Source organism: Lissotriton vulgaris, chromosome 5 (genome assembly GCF_964263255.1).
Source record: "Lissotriton vulgaris chromosome 5, aLisVul1.2, whole genome shotgun sequence".
In the NCBI taxonomy this organism is placed as follows: domain Eukaryota; kingdom Metazoa; phylum Chordata; class Amphibia; order Caudata; family Salamandridae; genus Lissotriton; species Lissotriton vulgaris.
Genome location: NC_141693.1, coordinates 1,598,154,980 through 1,598,176,040, shown reverse-complemented (window position 1 = coordinate 1,598,176,040; position 21,061 = coordinate 1,598,154,980). Strand labels below are relative to the sequence as shown.

Genomic DNA, 21,061 nt, shown 5'->3' with positions numbered 1-21,061 from the left:
GGCCACAGGGAAAGCCCCTAGCCCAGTCCCTCTGGCCGGTGCGAAGCGGCCGACGACTAGTGAACTCTCCCAAGTAGCTCAGGTGCACGGCATTCCCCCCTCAGCAGTGACGGCACTTGTGCCGAACCCTGCCCAAAAGATCCCACAGAAGAAAGGGACTGCCCAAGCGTCCACTCGGCAACTGCCGCGCCTGTTAAAACCAACGGAGCAGCACCTACCTCTAGGGCTACCAAACCAACCTCTCCACCTAAAAATCCGCCTCTGTCTAAAACCCTTCCTTGCCAAAAAATCCTCCCCCAGCGGCCTCCGAGCATATTCCGCCACGCAAGTGCCCTCCGGTAAATTTCCCACCGGAATGTCACCCGTATGTTGTTGTCCTCACTAAAGTCCCCCTCCTAAAAGAAGCACAACAGGAAACACACCAGGCGCTGAAAAACAAAGTCATCCACTGGATGAAAACTAATAGACCTCTTCCAGTGGGTGTAGACGGCCTGATCCTTGGGGTGCGCAGGGTGAGCTGGATTGGCCACGGGAAAAAACTTTTTGAGGGTGATTGCGTGGTGGTCAATTTTCAAGATATAAGAGCTGCCCATGCAATATGCTCCCAAGGCCGTACGGCTGGAATGGGGGTCGATGCTGTCGACCTATCTTTCTTTTACCCAAGAACGATCCCGACCACTCCACTATGCCCTGTCGGGCCCCCTCCTCTAAACATCGCCCACGGCCTCCCCTCCCCGGGAGTCTTCGCACAGCAGCTCTACCCAGCGCCAGTGATGCAGAACTGGGGCTTCTGGGGCTGCTGACTCCTTGACGTTCCCGGGGAGGATCCTGCGGTTCCAAGTCCTGCTGTTGAGTCCATCCCCTCCCCTAAAATCTGTTGCCCCTCGACTGCACTACAAAGCCAGGTTACCGCCAAGTATGTTTCAGAGCAAGGGGAAATTGGGGAACCTCCCGGCACACTGGTTGGCCTCTCTGTTGTGGGGGCTGTGGAGACGTTGCCCCCTGTCGAGAACCGTAGCATTGCGGCTGTGACGGACCCCTCGCTTAGGGTTTTCAGCTGGAATGTGGCGGGCCTCGAGAGGAAGCTAGCGCTCCCAGACTGGAACTCGCTGGTGGAGCAATACTCCATTTGCTTGTTCCAGGAAACCTGGAGTGGGGTGCCCCTGCACAAGGCAGGTTACTCCACCCACTTTCTGCCAGCAGCCCCTAGTGTAACCGGTAGGGGCCGCCCTTCGGGTGGCCTCCTAATTTGGGTGGCTTCAGAACTCAACTGCAGGGTGGTGGAGCGGGATACTAAATGCCCGGATCTCCTGAACATAGTGTTGAAAAACTCCCAAGGCCCAGTTATTTTAAATATTTTTAATATTTACGCCCGAGGCACAAAGGGGGGCAGAGAATCCCCAGTACTATCTTGCTTAGAAGCCCAGCTCCGCTTATCACCTCATAGGTCCTGCACCCTGGTGGGGGGCGATCTTAACTGCACCTTTGAGCCCCTGGACCTTGAAATCTTATCTGATCAAGAGGAACTCGACGCCAGGTGGGGGATCCCGTCCCTTGAACTGAATCCCATTAAAAAGTGGACAGAAGTGGCCCTCCAGATCAATTCGATAGCCATGGAGTTTGGCCTGAGGGCTGCCAATGGCAGGACCAGGTCCGACATAGCTGGGGCCCACACTTACAATAGGCCAGGGCACACGTCACGGATTGACTATTTCCTCCTTGACATACACCTGTGGAGCATGGTGGAGGACATGGTGATTATACCATCTGTCGAGAGTGACCACAATCTTCTCTCCCTCACCATGTCTCACAGGTGGATAACCTGCCCTGTGTCTAGAACTTCCTGTAACCCCCCTTCGGACCTGTCAGTAGTCGCCAACTGTGGCCGGCGGCTAAAGTGGGCAAAGCTAGTACTCTCAGAGGAGAAAACCTCTGCCATTAGGCAGCTTCTTGCTTCAGCCCTAACTAATCTTGACCACCAGGTGGATGGGCTGTCGGAGGTGGCCTCGAGGTTCTGCACTATAACCCAGGCTATTAGCGATCTTTTCGTAGTGCCAGCTAACACGAACAGAAGGAAACCAAGCCCACGAGGCAGATTGGGCTGGTTCAATCAGAAGTGCAGGGAGGCGAAGTCACTTCTCATTGAAGCAGTAAAGTCCAAATTACCATCTAGGACTAGGGTGGCCAGGAGGCACTACGCACTCTGCCAAAAAAACGCAAAGATGGAGTGGGAGGATAACTTCTGGCAGGACCTTCTGACCGCCAGTCGAGGGAAAGACGCAAAACGTTTTTGGGATTTGGTGGGTATCAGGAACCGTCCTGGCGATACTTTGAGGCCCTGTACCATCAACGCCCAAACTTGGTTCTCCCACTTCCAAAAACTCTACTCTGCCGTTGAAGGCTCACTAAATGACCCCTTTGACCCCCCGCCCTCTAGCCTGGCCCAAGACCTGGAATCCTTTTCTGTTTTGGATGTTACAAAACAGATCAAAACCCTGGTACCACTTAAAGCAGCTGGCCCGGACGGCCTCCCAGGTGATATTCTCCGAGCATACCCGGAAGACTAGGGGGTAATAATTTCTGCACTCCTCAACGCAATTGTTGCGGGAGGCCCGGTGCCAGATTCCTGGAGAGGTGCTGAGGTGGTCCCCATATACAAGAAGGGCAGCTTTAGGCCTATAGGCCTATAAGCCTAATAGATTCGACCCAGAAATTGGCGGGGAAAGCGATTTTGGGGAGGATCTCGCAATGGGTGGATGAAAACCACATCCTGTCTGACATGCAAGCCGGGTTCCGTTCAGGCACCGGAACCATCGAACAGGTTTTTAGGCTCCTGTTACTACACTGGAAGGTGGTGGAGCTAGGCAAAGGCAGTCTCTATTTGGCCTTCATTGACCTAAAGACTGCCTTTGACCTGGTTCCCAGGGAGGAACTCTGGAGGGTGCTACACGGTCTAGGGATGCCCCCGTACTTACTAAACCTCCTTATTAAACTGCACAAAAACACCTATGCTCAGGTTAGATGGGGGTTGAACGGGGAAAAGACCGACAAGATCAGGGTCGAGAGGGGAGTAAGGCAGGGCTGTGTTTTGGCCCCTACCTTATTCTCCCTCTATATCAATGGGGTGGTAGACCATCTACTCGGCGAACCAGCAGACGCTCCCACTCTGGGAGGCGTAAAAATTCCAACTTTGCTGTTCGCCGATGACACCCTCCTCATCTCTAAAACCCCCCAAGGTCTCCAGACATTACTAAATCGCTTCCAGCACTTTTGCACCTCCAGGGGCCTTGTCATCAATGTGGAAAAGACCAAGTACTTAGTTTTGCACCCGCCCCGCAAACTTGGCCGCCCCCCTATTTTGAATTCTATACCCCTAGAAAGAGTGGCAGAATTCGACTACTTGGGAATTCGACTCAACGACGCGATGAACTGGACCGCCCATATCAATAAAATGGCATTGACCCACAAAAGGGTGGGGGGGCACTCCTCAAAGAGTTTAACAACTCAACAAAACACTGTGTTGCCCCCCTACTTGACATATATAAAGCTTGTGCGGTCCCCGCGTCACTATATGGAGCTGAATTGTGGGGACTGGGCAAAGTGGACCTACTGTGCAAGGCGGAAAACAAATTCATTAAAGATCTCCTTGCCATCCCATCGAGTAGTCCGACTATCCCAGTGCTCATGGATGCTGGCTGTAAAGCAATAGGGGACCAGGCTCGCCTTCGACCCCTCTTGCTCTGGGCCCGCCTGTGGAGGGTACCGGAGCTAAAACCCTACGCTGACGGCCTTGCTGAGGTGATGCACTCCGACGGTTGGCACAGTATCAAATGGCTGAAGAACATCAAACACCTTTTAGGGGACCTAGGCCTGGACTCTTGTTGGTATAGTCACTCCGCTCCCCCGAAGGAGACCTTAAAAAAACTTTTTTGGGAGTGGGTCCGTGTGAAGCGCATCAGTAACCAGCAGCACTGCAAAACCACCGCAGCATTTCTGCTGATAAAAGATGTCGTTGCCTACGAGCCATACATGGACCTAATAACAATTGCCATGGACCGGTCCCTGTACATCAAATTCCGGCTGGGGTTGCTACCCTTGGCTGACCTCTGTTCCAGGTGGAATAAATCCCAGCCCTCTTCACGATACTGTGCTCTCTGTCCTGACAAACCAGAGACCGTGCCACATTTTCTTTTCGAGTGCCCAGATTATGGCCGACCAAGATCACGTTGGCTTGGACCTATCTGCAGAGAATTGGGTACTCGCCAGCACTCTGTCGCCCTTCGGATTCTTTTAACTAATACAGCCCCTCCGATTGTTTGTGCCGTTGCCAAGTTTTTAAAATGGGCCTGGTTGATTAGACTTAGAAGACTGTCCATATCAATTTAATCTCCTTTTAACTAATTTATGATGAAATAATGTGTTTTAATGTTTTCTACTTATTGTACAGTCATACTCTTTTCGACATGCTGTTTTAATCCTTTGTATCGCTTTTATGATATATGCATATCGAAATAAAGCAATCAACCAACTGGCAGTCGGTGTTGCCGCTACTGGAGCGTAGCACGGCGATGCCGATCCCGCACACGTGGGAGGCGTGCCTATTGGGCCTCTTCCACAGAACTAAACACAATTGGGTGCCCTCCCGTTTCTGGGACCTTGGCCTCATCACTGCAAAAAGGCGAATTACTAAACACTGGAAGCGTGCAGACCCACCCAGGGCAGAGTACTGGCGCACCTCACTGGACAACTGGGCAAAGGCGGAAAGCATATCCCTCCACAATGAGGAGACAGCAGGGCTGCGTAAATTCCCCATTGCGGCGCTTTGGGACGAAATGCTACACTCCTTCCACAGCGGATTCCAGACACTAGGAGAACCCGCAGGACATGCCTCCCCAGGCGGAGAGCACGGAGATAGGTGCACAACACCAGGCACCGCTGATGTTGGCCAGGTAGCCGGCACACCCGACGCATAGTTGGGACGGGCGCTGCCCCCGCGCCCCCCCCGCTTCACCTGCGCAGCGCGCCCACCGCTGGCCCCGCATCGCCCTCTCTGTCCCACGGAAATGGGCACGAATCAACCACGACACCACAACTGGACCCCCCCCCCCCCCACCCCCCACTGCACGATCAGATGACCATCTCACCATACGCCTCCAAGTTTGGTAACCCTATATCTCCCCGTTCTTATTATCCTCACCTATCCATCACGACAAGGTAACGTGGAAAGCATGATTGAGCGATGATTCCGCCATTGTATTTCATTGTGCAAAAAACATTGCACCTTATGTTTCGCTCCGTGATCCATGTATGCACTCTCTTTTTTTTTAGCCTTAATGTAACGAAATACAGTACGATACATGTTTGCTTTATCCTGTGTACCAAATAAAGGATATATTTAAAAAAATAAATAAATGAGTAGTCACCTACCCCTACTTCTGCTTGCCCCACCCGGCTGACTATATTTTATGCCACAGCACTGATGCAGGTTTCTGCTGTGACCTAAGGGGCACTAATTTCGTAACTGTAGGGTTGGAATCTAGGACAACCGCAATTTACCCCTACTAGGTACCCGTTCAATTTACTATTGTCTTTGAATACATTTGGTATTCATTTGATACCAGCACCAACTTTCTCAACCCTAGCTAAGGGTAGGGTTACTCATCTATCTTCTTTTTCGAATCTGATGAAACACATTGGATCCCTCCTGGACCACTGAGGTGTGAAACATGTCGACCTACACCATCTACATTTGTTATTGAATTGTTTCTCCTCATCACAGGAGCTAACAATTAAGATACTGCTTTTATTCTTACCAAGGGGACGCCGGAATAAATGGTTTTAGGTATTCCTTAGGTATTTTACACACACTGGCACTCACCACCACAGCCTTTTGACTAAAAGATCTCCTCTTAAAAGACCTTTCGTGTGGCCGATGGGGTATTGCAACGTCCACCCCACGAGGAACAAAAGCCCGATGATGAAGCATGACACCCTTACAGGTTTGAGAGGGCAGTAATTCCTAAATAGGGACTTCAAAGCAGCATTTGACAGGGTGCCTAGGGTAGCGCTGTGGCAAAAACTGAAGCAGTGGGGAATCCCAGACAACATCTTGAATCCCATCATCCTCCTGCACTCTAATACATGGGTCCGAGTGAAGCTAGGGTCTGGCACGCATCTCTCCCGGAAAATCTGGACCTCTCGTGGAGTCAAACAGGGATGCGTGCTGGCTCCCCTTCTCTTCAATCTATTCATTGCGGACCTATCAAGCACCCTTGAGGAAGTAATCAGTCATCCACCAAAAGTAGGAGGCACGGCATTATGCAATCTTTTATATGCCGACGACTTGGCACTGTTCAGTCTCACCAGAGTGGGGCTACAGAGACTTCTGGACGCCTTAACGCAATACACGGCTAACAACCAGTTAGAAATTAACATGAAAAAAACTATGGTTGTCCCGTTTGGCAAAAAACGCTACAGAGGTGGAGGCTGGACTATAAACAAAGAAAGCATTTTAATCGGCCAATCGTACAAATACTTAGGGGTCCATTTGGACTCCAGGGGCAGTTTTACTAAACAGAGCACTGTGATTGCAGCGAAGGCAACAGCATTAATGATATCCCTGGCTAAGTTATCGAGGAGACTCTCTGGCCCCACGGTTTCGCCCTTACTGGAAGTGCTTAGAGCAAAGATCGGGCCTACTCTTTCGTATGGTATAGAGATCTTCAAGGGAAAAATGAACAATTCCCTAAACAAACTGACAACCAAACTCTATAAGAAATTGCTTCACCTGCCAAGGTCCTCCTCGCCAGCACAGGTCAGACTAGAGCTGGGCCTAACAAACTATGAATCCTCTAATGTTGGCTCATATCTTAATCTGATCCACAAACTAAGGAAGGCAGAAGCTGGTACCTTGGAATTCCTGGTCTGGAATGAAATTAGTGTGAGCAATCCGGAAGGAACTTACGGTCGTCTCCTAAACGACTATATCCAACAAACGTCTGCTACAGACCTTTGGGCCCTCAACCCAAGCCAGACTGCCTTCAAAAATACAATCAAAAAAGTGATAAGACTGAAATCCCTGATGATGGATAAAGCTCTCCTTGCGAAACGTAGCCATGCTTGGGCAGTAGCCAACTCCTATAAACGACTTCACCCGGCAAATTATTTGTCAATAACATTTTCTTATCATCTAAAGCGATGTCTGATCGCCCTAAGACTGGGAGACTGGCGCTTCCTACAAAATCTCCCTGCATGGCGTCAAAAAAAGGTTGATCAAACGTGCAGAGGGTGTGGGTCAGCAAACGAAACTTTTTTGCACGTGCTTTGTATATGCCCCTTCTTCATTTCCCAACGCAGACGTCTACTCAGGCCGGAATGGAACAGGCTGGGAGTTCGGACTTGCAGACACGCCATTACTGCTGCTCTGTCCTTAGAGAACACTGACTTAAACATAAAATTGGCCAAATTTGTTCAGTATGCCTACAGACTCTTAGAAAAAGTGGACCACTGTGCAGAATAATGTGCATCTAACTCTACCTGCACTGTCCGGGAGTGCTAATTTCTAAATTGACGTTGCAGTAAGCACTGATAAGAAAGCCACATTGCACTCTGTTTTTATTATTTTTTTCATTTTTTAATTTCTTTTAAGTTGTAAGATTGTACTAATATGCTGGAAGAATCTTTTAAAGATATGTTTTTATATATCTAAATAAAGAAAGTCTTAAACCCTTAAACCCTAAATAGGGATAGCCCCCATTTGTATATTTCTTTCCACCTGTAAACAACATTTCTTAGGGAAGAGATGCCCTATTTGATGCATACATTTATTCTTGGAAGCAAGGGTACTGGATCTCTTTTCAGCTCCCTGTCCCTCCTAGTTGTTATTGTAATCTTCTACCATTCCCACACATTTCTGAACAAACAAAAAAAAATCAAGATTGATGGGGCTTGCATAAATCCCATCATGCTGATTACCAATTATGCCCTGCAAAATGTGTGTGGGTAAAACAATCACCATGTTCTCACCATTCTGCTACAGAAAACTCCAGAACATTTAGCAAATCACCAGTTCCTCTGAGAATTTGGGTTGAAAGAAACACCTTCACCCATGCCCACCTTTTATCGTTGTTTCAGACCTGGGTAGGAGGAGCCCTCATTTGTGTAACGTCACACAGCAAAAGCTGCCCAATCATGAAGCCAGAATGCTCAGGGGCATACTTGGTGGGTCTAACCATGGTAACCTGAGCTAACCACCATGCACGGTGGCGATCCAGAAAGAATGTACCAATAAGAGGATGAAAAAGACAGAAGCCATTTGAACATGGGGAACGAGCTAACCCATCTATGGAGATTTGAGGAGAAAAGAGAGGCAGTGGTATCTGGGCAAACAGAAAGCTGGTGATCAGATAAGTAAAGATCTCACAAAGAAGATATGACAGATACGAGTCCTGTGAACTGCTCACTGGCAGAAGAAAAAAGACAAATGTCAAGAAAGAGCACTGGAGGATCCTCGTCCAATAAGAACCTGTCACTAATTTGTCCACTTCAGCAGGAATGCTCTAAAAATATATTGATTGGAAATCTCCCTAGCCTTTGAACATATTCGTAATATATGGCTCTTTGGTTCTTTCTTACAACTCTGCCATATCTGTATTTTAACATTTGTATAGCTGTTGCTCCTAATCAGACTTACCTTGCAATCATCTGAGATGTCACTCTTGTCTGAAAAGTGCACTTGGTCCTGCATGGCTCTCAAGAGCCTTCTCAAGTTGGTATCATCAAAAGGCATAGTCGCTGTCACAAAGGCGTACAGTATTACCCCCATGCTCCAGACATCTGACAGGAAGGGATTGTAGGGCTGACCCATCAGTATTTCAGGACAAGCATATGCGTAGCTTCCACAGTGAGTTTGGCAGAGGTTGGTCTGACTGTATATGTTGGGAGTCCCTTCGGAGGGCATCATGGCAACCTTGGCGAACCCAAAGTCTGATATCTTGATGTTCTCCTTCTTGTCCAATAGAAGATTTTCAAGCTTTAGGTCTCTGTTGCAAGAAAACAGAGGAGAGATACTTTAGAATCAGATTATACTTTAAGTTAAGGGGTCGTGATCGCTGGTGCAATCCACCGTAATGTATTACACAGAACTTGAATGCTAAAAACCATCTAAAAACCTCTTTGCAGTTCCTAATATTTTCCCAGGAGGATATCATGAATTTTCAGAGTGGCACACTTAATGCCAAAAAACACAGGAGAAGTTCCACTTGGCATCAGGGAGTATTGAAAGCATGTGTGTATTAATGAAAGGTCTAATGCTAGAGAACTCCACTGATCACTCTCATATACCCTAATTGCCCACAGCAGATATTAATGGCTTCAGCATATTGCAACTGGTTCATGTATGACTATTTAACAATGTATGCACCAGATTCTGTAAGTCAGTTGAAGCTGTCATTATCTTGAGGAACGACAACTGTGGATTTGGGGAATAATAGGAACTCTTTGTATTATGAGAGCTGGGAAAGTGTGTACGTTAGCAGCAAAATTTAGATTTTGTCAAAAATGCCGGTCTGTACTCAATATTTAAAGATTGTGGGCAAACTCCACAACATTTGGAATTTGAAGGACTATTATAATTTTCATTTTCAAGAACAAACTGGCATGATGATGTACAACAATATCATCCTGCTGTACACTGCTGTTTTTGAAACTTGCAACTTCTCTAAATTGGAGCAGGTAATATAGGGTCTTTATTGGCTCAGGTTTAAATAAATAAATTTCTTTAGTTCCAAGAAATTATTTTTACAGATATATAATATTTAAAACAAAATAACTTACACACTGTATAACATTTTAAAAAATAATGAAAATGTACAAAGATTAAGACCTTTATATCCTATTACTACATAATATGTTGACACATTAGACATTCCCAGTAATACGTGCAGTATGTGATAATTAAAAAACAAATTTAACAGTTTAGTAAAATTATATTGCCTGCTTAAGCCTAATATAATTTGCAATTACAATTTTGATATCAAGATTCTGCATAGAACATAAAGTGACTTATGCACCATTACCTCCTCTAATCCCACACCTCTTTAACACTGGATGAAGAGCCTTTATTTCTCTCACCCATAAAAAGTGGACAATCTAATAAGAGATGTACCGCCGAATATTTCAATTTTAACTGAAGCAGACAGTAGCCCAGGTTTTCAGCAACTTTTCTTCTGAAGCCTACAGTTCTCCAATTAGGGTCAACTCCTATTCAAAATTTTAAGATTGTACCCCTTACACTTCTGTCTGGTATGCTATAAATATAGGGAAAAAAGTCTCCAAGACTAATTACTGTCAGTGCTACGTACTCCATCTTTCAAAGCAGTTTTTTTTAAACAGCATGCTACTATCAAATGTTAAAATATAGATTATTTATTTTGGGGGGGATTTTATTTAGTAGCTAGTACAGATTATTAAATACAGAATACAATAACCATAAAACCATTACACATGTATCAAAATCGTTAAATAATTCAGATGTAATGGATAGAGATAAAAAGAGATATAAACAATATCATATTTCAGGGGTTACGAATAGAATAGCAATAGGACAGTTGATTCCGGTCATAGGTATAAAAAGATACAAACAATCAATTAAGACTTCCTAAAACCTAATTTCATGTTATAGGCAAGATTCTCTCCAGGTTTTTAGCGGGCCCATAGTTTTAGTCCTAATTCTCTTGTTCTTCTGCCTCTTCCCCTGTAGAGGGCTGACTCAATATTATGAATCCCTAACAGGCGTGAGAGCCACTTCTGGAAGGACGGGGACACAATATCCTTCCAACCTGCTGCCTGAATAATCCGGAGGATAGCCACAGAGATAAAAACAAACGCTTCTTCATCCTTATTCAGATTTATTTGCTGTTGTACCCAAGAATCATTAGGGTGGGGGATAGGATGACCTCTATACCTAGCAGCCCCTCCCAACATTTCTGGATATTAATACGGATCTCCGATAGCTTTTGACAGAAATAAAACATATGGGCTAGATCAGCTGCTCCCTCAGAACATCTAGGACATTTATCATCTTCCCTCTTGCCCCACCCAAATAGCTTAGCCGGGGTAAAATATAGGTTGAATATCGTCTTATAATGCTGGTCTCTCAAATTCATTGAGCGGAACCATTTCCCAGCCAAATCCAGCACCTTTACAAGATCAACAGCCGGATCCCCTAGTTTGACCATCCAAGCCGATTCCATTTTATCAATATCATCCTGGAGGGTTGAGATTAGGACTTTATAGATAGGATTCATTTTGGCCCCCCCACCTAAAATATATTCCACCACGGTGTTTTTACCCCCTGGAGTGATAGGTGATCTAATCCTAGATAGTGTTTGTTGCAGCTGCAGAAATTTAAATCCTTGTGAAGCGGGGATTTGATATTTCCTCTGAATTTCATTAAAACTCAGCATCCTATCACCAATATACAAATCTCCCACTCTTCTGATTCCTTGTCCTCCCACAATCCCCAAAGGCTATCCATACTCAAATACGGAAACCGGCTAGACTGCCAAAGTGCGGTATAATAATTAATTTTCAGAATTGCCAGAAGCTTCTGAATACCATTCCAAACCCGCCAAGCACTTTCCAATACCTTATATCATTTTTTGTTATAATAACGTTTATCCGTTTTACGTAAAAGTACACCGGTGGTTTCTTTACCTAATAACAACTCAAATATGGAGGGTGGGTATTTTACTCCTAATGAATGGACATATGTATTTTGAGTGCCATCTAATAAAATAGCCATCTGGCTAAAAAGACAGGTCAACATATAAAATCTTATATTGGGAGCCGCTACCCCCCCTTGTCCAATAGTAGTGAGAGAAATTTCATGGACCGTCTAATTTTGCTTTATTGCCAGATGAAATTCGCGAAGGCTGCTTCTAAAGATCCTAGCACTTCCTCACCGACGACCAAAGGAATGGTACAAAAGAGGTACAGTAGCTTGGGTAACATGGTCATCTTAATGACGTTAACTCTACCTATTAAAGATAGATGTACACAGTTGATTCTTTTTAGCTCTGCCGTGATTGTCTTAAGTACTGGCAAGTAGTTATCATTATGAATCTACCTTGGAGTTGATCCTAACTCCCAAATAAACTGCTGATTCCATATATCTGCCATCCTTCTTTTGGATCTTATTCGAACAGATTATCTGGGTTTTCGATTGATTAAGATGGTATCCTGAATATTGACCAAATTCTGCGGTGATCTCTACAAGGGCCGCTATAGCCTGCTCCGGGTCTGGCGTTGTTATTGCAAGATCATCTGCATACGCCATAAGCTTGGTTTCAAACTCATTGCACACCACGGGATTAATATGCTCACAGCCTAGAATCTTCCTAACCAGCGGGTGGATGTACAAAGCAAATAAAATTGGGGAGCAGGGACATCCCTGTTGTGTCCCCCGCGATATGATAATCTCCTCAGAGCTATAGCCCTGAAGATATTAGGTCTGAAGCCCCTCCGCCATATCCCCCACAGATAGCTCCAGGTGACCCGATCGAAGGCCTTTTCCGCGTCGAGGAGGATCATGGCAATCCGACCCCCCACAGCAACCTGGGCATTGAATAACGCGATCACCCGCCTGATGTGATCAGCGGTGTCGCGACCCGGTACAAACCCGTGCTGCCATGGCGAGACTAGACCGCCAATGATCCCCCCACAACCTCTTGGCCAAGACCTTCGAATACATTTTAGTGTCTGCGTTTATGAGGGATATTGGGCGATAGGACCCTAGATCTTCCTTGACCTTCTTATGAAAAACAACAATATTTGTGCTTTTCCAGGAGACCGGCACATCTCCAGAGCAGATTACACCATTTAATAGATCTAACATAAATGGTGCCAAAACATCCTACAGGCACTTGTATACCTCGATAGGAATATTATCCGGCCCTGTAGCCTTCCCTGACGCCAAATCCTACAAAGCTTCTTCCACTTCGCTTATAGTCATATTGGACTTGAGCATTAATTTATCCTGTTCTAATAGTTTAGGGCCAAAATCATCCTGCCCTCGACCTTCCAGGCCATCCAATCCACCCAGTGCAGGCCTATCCCCTCCTCGGTATACAAATGCTGATAGAAGTTTTTTTTTTGTGTAAAATTTGTATTTATTGCTTAGTAAACAGAAAGAAGGAAAGATAGAGAGAGAAAAAGAGAGGAAAACAAGCGGCAATAGCTCAGTAGTACATATGCAGGACTGGGCAAAGACCCCAACAGTCACCTCTGCTATGACAGTGTCCAGCAAGTAGACCGTCCGGGGTGCAAGGAAATCCAACAATAGTGCATGAGCTGATAATCCTACGTTTCCGGAAGCCTCGGTTGCCTCCTCAAGGGAGAAAGTCAAGCAAGCAAGTTCATGGGTCTTGATAGCCCCCGGGGAAGCAAAATCTCCCCGCATCTATGCAATGCCGCAACAATACAGAACCCCCCCCTAAACTCCCCCCCACCCCACCACCCCTAATTCTCCCTCCCCCCAGGGTGGTGGCGCCACCATACATATTCATTCGCAGTCACACATTCACTCAAGTTACTTAAATCTGAAAGAGATGAAGGGCTCGCAGGGCCGATGGTCAGACCGCTGATGGCAATACTTGCGATAAGAATCGGACCAAAGGTCCCCACCTAAACATAAAGTTCTTAAAATTGCCCAGGAAGATGTCCGCCATTCTCTCCATGCTCATCAGCCTCCACAGCTTCGCGTGCCACAAAGATATAGCCGGGCCGTGGGTTTCTTCCAGGCCGCAGCCAAAGTAAGTTTAGCTGCCCCCAGACAGAGCCACAGTATTTGTTTGTCCGCCTTCGTTTGATGCTCCAATAGTGGGTCCTGAAGGCCCAAGATAACAAAGGCCATGGAATCCGGGATTGGATACCCCAGTATTTCTTTGATATGTGACAAGATCTCCGTCCAGAAGGGCCGTATAACTGGACAATCCCACCATATGTGGCTAATATCTCCCAGTAGACCACAGCCCCTCCAGCAGCGATCTGAAGACGCCAGCAAAATGCGATGCAATTTGGAGGGGTATAGGTACCAGTCAAACATAGTTTTAAAGTGGGCGTCCCGCAGGTCCGCTGAGTGATTATGAGCCCGAATGTCACGCCAGAGACCCTTCCATTCTTCTTCTGCAATGTCCCTACCCAGAAGCCCCTCCCAATGGTCCATGTAACGCGGACGAGGAGAGATCGCAGTACGAAGCAAGAGTTTATATATAAAGGAAATTGTTCCTTTCATCGTGGCTGTCCCCAAGAGAAAGGCCTCAAAGAGTGAGGGCGGTCTAGTCGCCGCTTCCCGCATGCCCGCCGAGGTAGCCCAGTGGATCAATTGGGCATACCTAAAATGCTCCGTAGGCGGAAGGCCATAGTAGGCGCATGCAGTTAGGAAATGAGAGGGGCTCCGTGCCGTGAAACAGGTGCGTAAGGGCTCTACTGCCCTCTCTCCAGAGTAGAAACGGCCCCTCTTGCAGCGCCGGTGGAAAGGCCGGATTAAAATGCAGAGGAGTAAAGGGCGAGTGGAACGTCGTCCAGCGATCATCCCCCGTCACCGTGTCCCACACCTTCAGGACAGTGCTCGTGGGCGTGCTAATATATGCGTTTCTGGGACTGTCCACTTTAGGTTTCCAGGCCAGATTCCATATCGACCTTCCTGCCACACTTCCGTCCATGTGCAGCCAGTGTTTCTCAGACTCTTGTTGTGACGATTCCACTAGCACCCGCAACTGTGCCGCTTTATAGTACAGGTGCATATCAGGGAGACCCACCCCCCCCTCTCGCGGGCGCCGCAGAGTTGTATAGGAAAGGCGTGCCCGTCCGCCCTGCCAGATGAATTTCAGCAATAGAGTCTTAAGGAGTCGGAAAAAGTCCATCTCTATCGGGATGGGGAGCGCCTGGAAGAGGTATGAGAGTCTGGGAAGGAGAACCATCTTAATGGCATGGATCCGACCTAACCAGGAGATGTATTTCGGCTTCCATCGGTCCAGTTCCCCACGCACCAACGAGAGTATAGGAGGAAAATTAGCTGTGAACAGGAACCCAATGGATGGTGTCAGCCACACCCCCAGGTAAAGCAGGGAGGCGGGAGCCCATGCCAATGGCGTAAGTGGGCGAAGTCGCTCCATCTCAGCCGGCGGGAGCGTCAAATTCAGGATATACGATTTGCCAAAATTGACTTTGAATCCGGCCACTTCCTCATAGTCAGAGAGTAATGATTGAACTTGCAGCAGGGATTGGGCCGGGTCCCCTAGTGACAGCAACACATCATCCGCGAAAAGGGAGATTTTATGCTGTTCCCCCGTAAAGGGGATTCCCTTTATTTGCTCTCTCTCCCACACCGCCAGGGCCAGGGGTTCAATGCTCAAAGCAAAAAGGAGGGGTGATAGAGGGCAGCCCTGCCTGGTTCCCCTGTTGTTGGCGAAACTGGCGGAGCAGTGACCATTAACGACAACCCTGGAGGTAGGAGTGCCGTAGTTTGCACGAATCATGGTAATAACTTGGCGTGAAAAGCCGAATGCCTCCAGGGTGCGGAATAGGAATCCCCAATCCACTCGGTCAAAGGCCTTTTCTGCATCCAACCCCACCAGTACCGCTGGGATACGGAACCGAGAGGCCTTCTCTACAAGATGTATCACTCATCTCAAATTGTCATGCGTCTGGCGGCCCTTAATAAATCCCGATTGATCTGGGTGTATTATTGCCGGCATCAGATCCTGCAGCCTGCGCGCTATGATGGTGGAATATAGTTTAGCATCAACATTGAGAAGAGCTATCGGACGATATGAGGAGCACTGAGTCAAATCCTTACCCGGCTTTGGGAGCACCGTGATCACGGACTCCGCCATGGAGCCCGTTGTTCGGCCCGTGGTCGCCATTTCATTAAAGAGGGGTACCAAGATATCACAAAGTTCTGAAGCAAACGATTTATAGAACAATGCTGTGTAGCCATCGGGTCCTGGTGCCTTGTGGAGCTTCAGGTCCCTGATAGCTTCCAACACCTCCGATCTGGCGATGGGGGCAGCAAGATGATCATTCCACTCCTTCGATACCCGTGGGATGCTCGCTAAGAAGGTCCGCTAAGAAGCGGTCTTGAGCCACCCCTATACAGCGTCTCATAGAAACGGCCAAAGAAAGCGGCTTTGTCCTCATCTCTATGGTGTAACGTCCCTGCTGGATCCTGGATGCCTCCAATATAATCTTTCTCCCTTTTGGAGAAAGATTCTGCGCGGTTGTTATAATGGGCCTTAAGTTTACCCCTGACGGCATACAGCGCTCTAAGGGTCAACCTAGATGGATCGGCTTTGTGGACTTGTTCCAGGACCGCGAGTTCCGCCTCCAAGTCTTCCCGCTACTTCCTCTGCAGCCGGTTGAGGTTGGCATTAAGACTGAGGCAGGTGCCCCGCAAGGAGGCCTTGCACACATCCCACGTATTAAAAAGGGAAGTGTCCGAAGCCGGGTTGAGGGCCAAAAAGTCCCCAATCGCTTTCCGCAGTGCCCTACAGGAGGTGTCATCCTGAACAAGTGCCGGCGGGAAATACCATCTCCTCGTCCCATCTCTCCCGGTCGGCCAGTGGAGTCCCAGCACCAGTAGGCTATGATCTGACACCGATAGAGGGACAATGCTAGCGTCACGGAAATCTCCCCTGAAGGCCTGGCTTACAAAGATATGCTCTATCCGGGAATAGGTATGATGTACATGGGAATAAAATGTGTAGTCTCGCGTGTGTGGATGCAGGAAGCGCCAGCTATCAATCAATCCAAGGTCACCAACCACGCTCTGAGTATCCCCAGAAAAAACCCCAGTGCCCGCCCTCCGAGTCTTAGAACAGTCCAAGCCCTCGTCCCAAACCATGTTAAAATCCCCCATAAGGATCACATGCCCCTCAACAAAATCCCCCGCTCTGTCCAGCAGATCACGGAGAAACCCATTCTGCCCCGAGTTAGGGACATACACCACCACAAATGTACAGCTCGTGCCATGAAGTACCCCCTTAACCATCAACCAACGCCCCTCCCTGTCGCAGCTGACCCCCGTAGGTTAGAAGTGAAGGGACGCTCGGAACATAAGTGCCACCCATCTATGTTTAGTAGCTGCGGACGACCTGTAAATGAGCGGGAAGTGCTTATGACGTAATCGAAGCTCGTCCTTACGCGCCAAGTGAGTCTCTTGGAGTCCCACAATGTCTAAATGGTGATCAGAGATATATTTCCCAATTTTTTGGCGCTTCTGGGGTGAGTTGAGGCCCTTCACATTCCAAGTCCCCATGCTAATCGGCATGGGAATTAATCAAGCTCCCCCCTGCATGTACATCTCCATAATCTGCCCATGCTCCCTTCCCCACAAAGGCAGCCAAGCAGATCCCCAAGCCCCAAGCTGTTCCAAATCGTCACCGACCCCCCTACACCTCTCAAGGCCTAGAACCCCAGGTTCAATGACAGCTCCCACCCAGATAGTATGCCCTCCCAGGAGCCCGACAGACTGGAGCACAATCAACACAAGTGAAAAAGAACCAAAGTATACTTCACAGACATTCCAGACGCCACCACATAGCAACCCAACTCCCCCCCTTCCCCCCCAACCCCCCCACGCAGCCCCCCCTCGTCGCCCCCCTCTCACCCCCCCTGGTAAACAGAAGAACAGGAGAAACATGAAGAAAAAACACAGTTCACTAAACCTGAACCTTGCACTCCACAGTACCAGTAGTCCATAGTCCGCAAGGCCCCCAGGGCCCCCCTTGATGGAAATGGGGTTGGGGGGCAGAAGTAGTGTCCCCCAGGGCCATGATCCGGGTGTCTTCTACAAAAGTATAATCCACCCCAAAGGACTCCAGGACTCGTGCCCCTCCGGCACCAAACCATCCGTGGATTAGGGCTCAAGCTGCCCAAGAGCTTTGTTGGGAGTCTGCCAGTGTCGCCGATGCCACCGATGCCACCGCATCCCCCCTCTCTTGCAGACTAGCGGTGCGGTCCGGCCGCACCCGGTTCGGGGACGGGCCCACTCTATGCCATGAGGATGACCGGCGACGCCTCCGCGATGGTGAAGTATTCGCCTCCTGTGCTGGCGCGTCATCCTCCAGGCCCAGAAGATCCTTCGCCACTTGGAGAGAGTGAATCTGCGCCAGCCTGTTCTGGCACCGAAAGATGATGCGGAAGGGATGACCCCATGAGTAGGAGATATTGCGCTCCCACAGGAAGGAAGTCACAGGTCGGAATTCACGTCGTTTCTGGAGGGTCGACGCCGCCAGGTCCTGGTAGAGCTGCGAACTATGCTTTCTGAATTGTAAAGATGGGATGGCTCTGGCCTTCCGTAGGAAGCGTTCCTTCAACTGGAAGTCGTGGACACAGACAAGAATGTCCGGAGGGGGTCCCCCTCCGCGTCTGGGCAGGCCGACTCTATGCACTCTATCTATCCTAATGTCCTGTGCCTCCTCTTCATCCAAGATCTGTAGGAAGAGCGCCTGGACATATCCACGCAAGTCCCCTGCTTCACCATCCCACGGCACAGCGCGAATGCGGATGTTGTTCCGCTGGGAACGGTTCTCCAAATCTTCCGTGTGGGTCTGGAGGTCTAGATTTTGTTCCGTTAGCCGGATGATGTCCTTTTGCAACTGGTGGACATCGTTCGCCACACTCAGGTCATGATCCTCCAGCGTTGCGACCCGCTCCCTAATACCCCTCCGCACCTCCCGGAGATCCGAAGCTAACTGGGCCCGAAGCTCGGAGATATCTTCTTTGATAGAGGCGAAGAGCTCAGTCATAAAGGCCTTGGTGGCGGGGGCATCGTCATCCGACTGCTTGGTTGCTGGGAAGATTTCGGTGCGCCATCTTTCCCATTCCTCCCCTTGCGCAGTGTGTTGGACATCTTGGGATACACGCTTCGGTGGGAAGGCAGGACTGCCCCACTCGGTCCTCCGCAATGCACGCCGCCACCACACCCCCTGCTATATCCGGAGATGGGGGGCTGGGCGCCGTGGGCCCACCAGACAAGTACAAGGAAGGCCAGAAAGGCAGCAGAACCCAGTCAGGCCGGTGCAAAGTCCGCTCTCATTGGGTCCGGTCGCTCGAGGTGGTGGCTACCAATTGTCCAGGCCGCTCTGCAATTGTGGCCTCCCTACAGGAGTGCGCTCCTGCTCTGCGCCCCGGGGATGCCCGGCTGAATACAGTCCGTGACAGCTGCGCTCCAAAGAGTTAATCCGGCGTCACCCTCTTCAGATGCAGACCCGCCGCCACCTCCAAGCAGGAAGCCCGAGCCCGGGGGAGCCCAAGCCCCCAGCCGTCGAGATCCCAACACTCCCAGTGCTCCCAGCGGGGATCCCCACCTCTCCCGCGTTACGCAAGAGGCCCCAACGGGACCCTGTCCGGTGGGGTAGCTCGGCCGGAAGGCCCTCTTCAGGCAGGAGGCAAGGGCGGTATGGGCGTAGCGCCGCGGCCACTGTGTTCGCAGATCCAGCTGGCCCAAGCTCAGAGCCCGTCTCCTCGCCAATGTGAGGCTCAAGGTAGCTGCCTTCGTGTGCCAGAACCAGCTAGTGGCCGATCGGGAGCCGTGGGTCGAAGCCGGCGTGAGTCCTTGCTGATGTCCTGCCAATGCCGTCTCTGAGGCGAGCCAGAACTCGCTGGAGGTAAGGTAGCGAGAGTGCCGGGCACCTACAGGTCTCTGGGCCTCCTCCGTAGTCTCCACCGTCCGGCCATGGGACACGGGCTGCCAGACGGTCGGCCCCCCCCCCCCCAGGCCCACTCCGGTCCAATGCGGTCCCCCGGCGTCCACCAGTCCACGTCTGGGTGCGCCTCAGAGTTTTATGCAGGTGGGGGGACCGCGGCCAAGCTGCGCCGCCAGACCGCCGATGTGGGACCGGGGGGGAGGGGGAAGCAGCGAGGCCGCCGCACTCACCAGGTCCCGCCGATCCTCTCCTTCAGTGCCCCACGCCGATTGCCGCCTCCAGCAGGCGGAGAGGTGTTGCGCTGGTCGACGAGGGCTGGTTCTGCCTCTCCGTCCGGACTCCGGTGAAGCCTGCTCCGCACAGTCGCGGACCGGAAGTCCGGCGCCTCCCTCCACGCCAGGCCGGGGATTGCCAGGCCGCAGATTGCCGCTGTTGCAAAGTTCACTCGCGGGACTTCCCGGCTACACCTGCGACTCCGAGCCGGACCCTTCAGCTCCAGGGGCCACAGCAGGTCCCATTCATGCGAAAATTAAGCCTTCGCTGCCGCTATAACAAGGCTTAGCTGGGTTTGGCGCCGGAGGGACACGAAAGAGCGTCTCACTCCGTCGCCATCTTGGCCACGCCCCCCTGATAGAAGTTTTTAAACACCCTGCAAATATCTGCTGGTTCTACAAACTCCTGATCATCTTCATGTATTTTTAAAATGACATTTCTACTGCTTCCCTGCTTGATTTTCAATTCTAGAAGCTTCCTGGCCTGCTCCCCATACATTTCACCCCTATGTACCTGATATTCATCTGAATATTTCTGAGAGATCCATTTGTTCAGGTCGGCCTTAATGGTCGCCATTTTATGTACACATATAATTTCACTAAGGTGTTGCTCCTCAGCCTTCATTAGCTGACCAACCAATTCCTCATGTTCATCACGGTCAGCTTTCCTCAGCATAGCAGAAAAGCTATATGTATCCCCCCTAAATCCTGATTTAAAAGCATCCCATACGCAATTGTGGGAGGCCGTAAACCTGTTTGCATCGAAGAACTCTACAACACATTTTTTCAAGTGCTCTATAAATGTAGGTTTGGCCAAAGGTCTTCTCTCGAATGTCCATCTGGATCTGACTTTTAGGGCTTTCTCCACATCGTAGATTAAGACCAGGGGGTTGTGATCCGAAATACGTTTCGGAAGTTTTTTAATCCACACCCTCGACACTTCTGACGTAGAAACTAGAAAATAATCTAACTTAGAATATTTCTTATGCGGGTGTGAGAAATATGTACACCCTGGGTCATGTTGCTCTTTGTGGCCCCAGACATCTATTAAACTATACGACCCAATCAGGAAACACAGAG

The 21,061-nt window shown here is 49.4% G+C and overlaps 1 protein-coding gene across 1 annotated transcript in view; it reads right to left on the bottom strand.

Annotated features, from left to right (window-relative positions):
• The window catches only part of TSSK4 (testis specific serine kinase 4), a 654,871-nt gene that overhangs the window by 139,055 nt on the left and 494,755 nt on the right, over positions 1 to 21,061 (bottom strand). Inside the window, exon 3 of the mRNA XM_086920432.1 lies at positions 8,693 to 9,041. Within this exon, the coding sequence (XP_086776558.1) occupies positions 8,693 to 9,041 (349 nt within the window). The remainder of the gene's footprint in view (positions 1 to 8,692; positions 9,042 to 21,061) is intronic.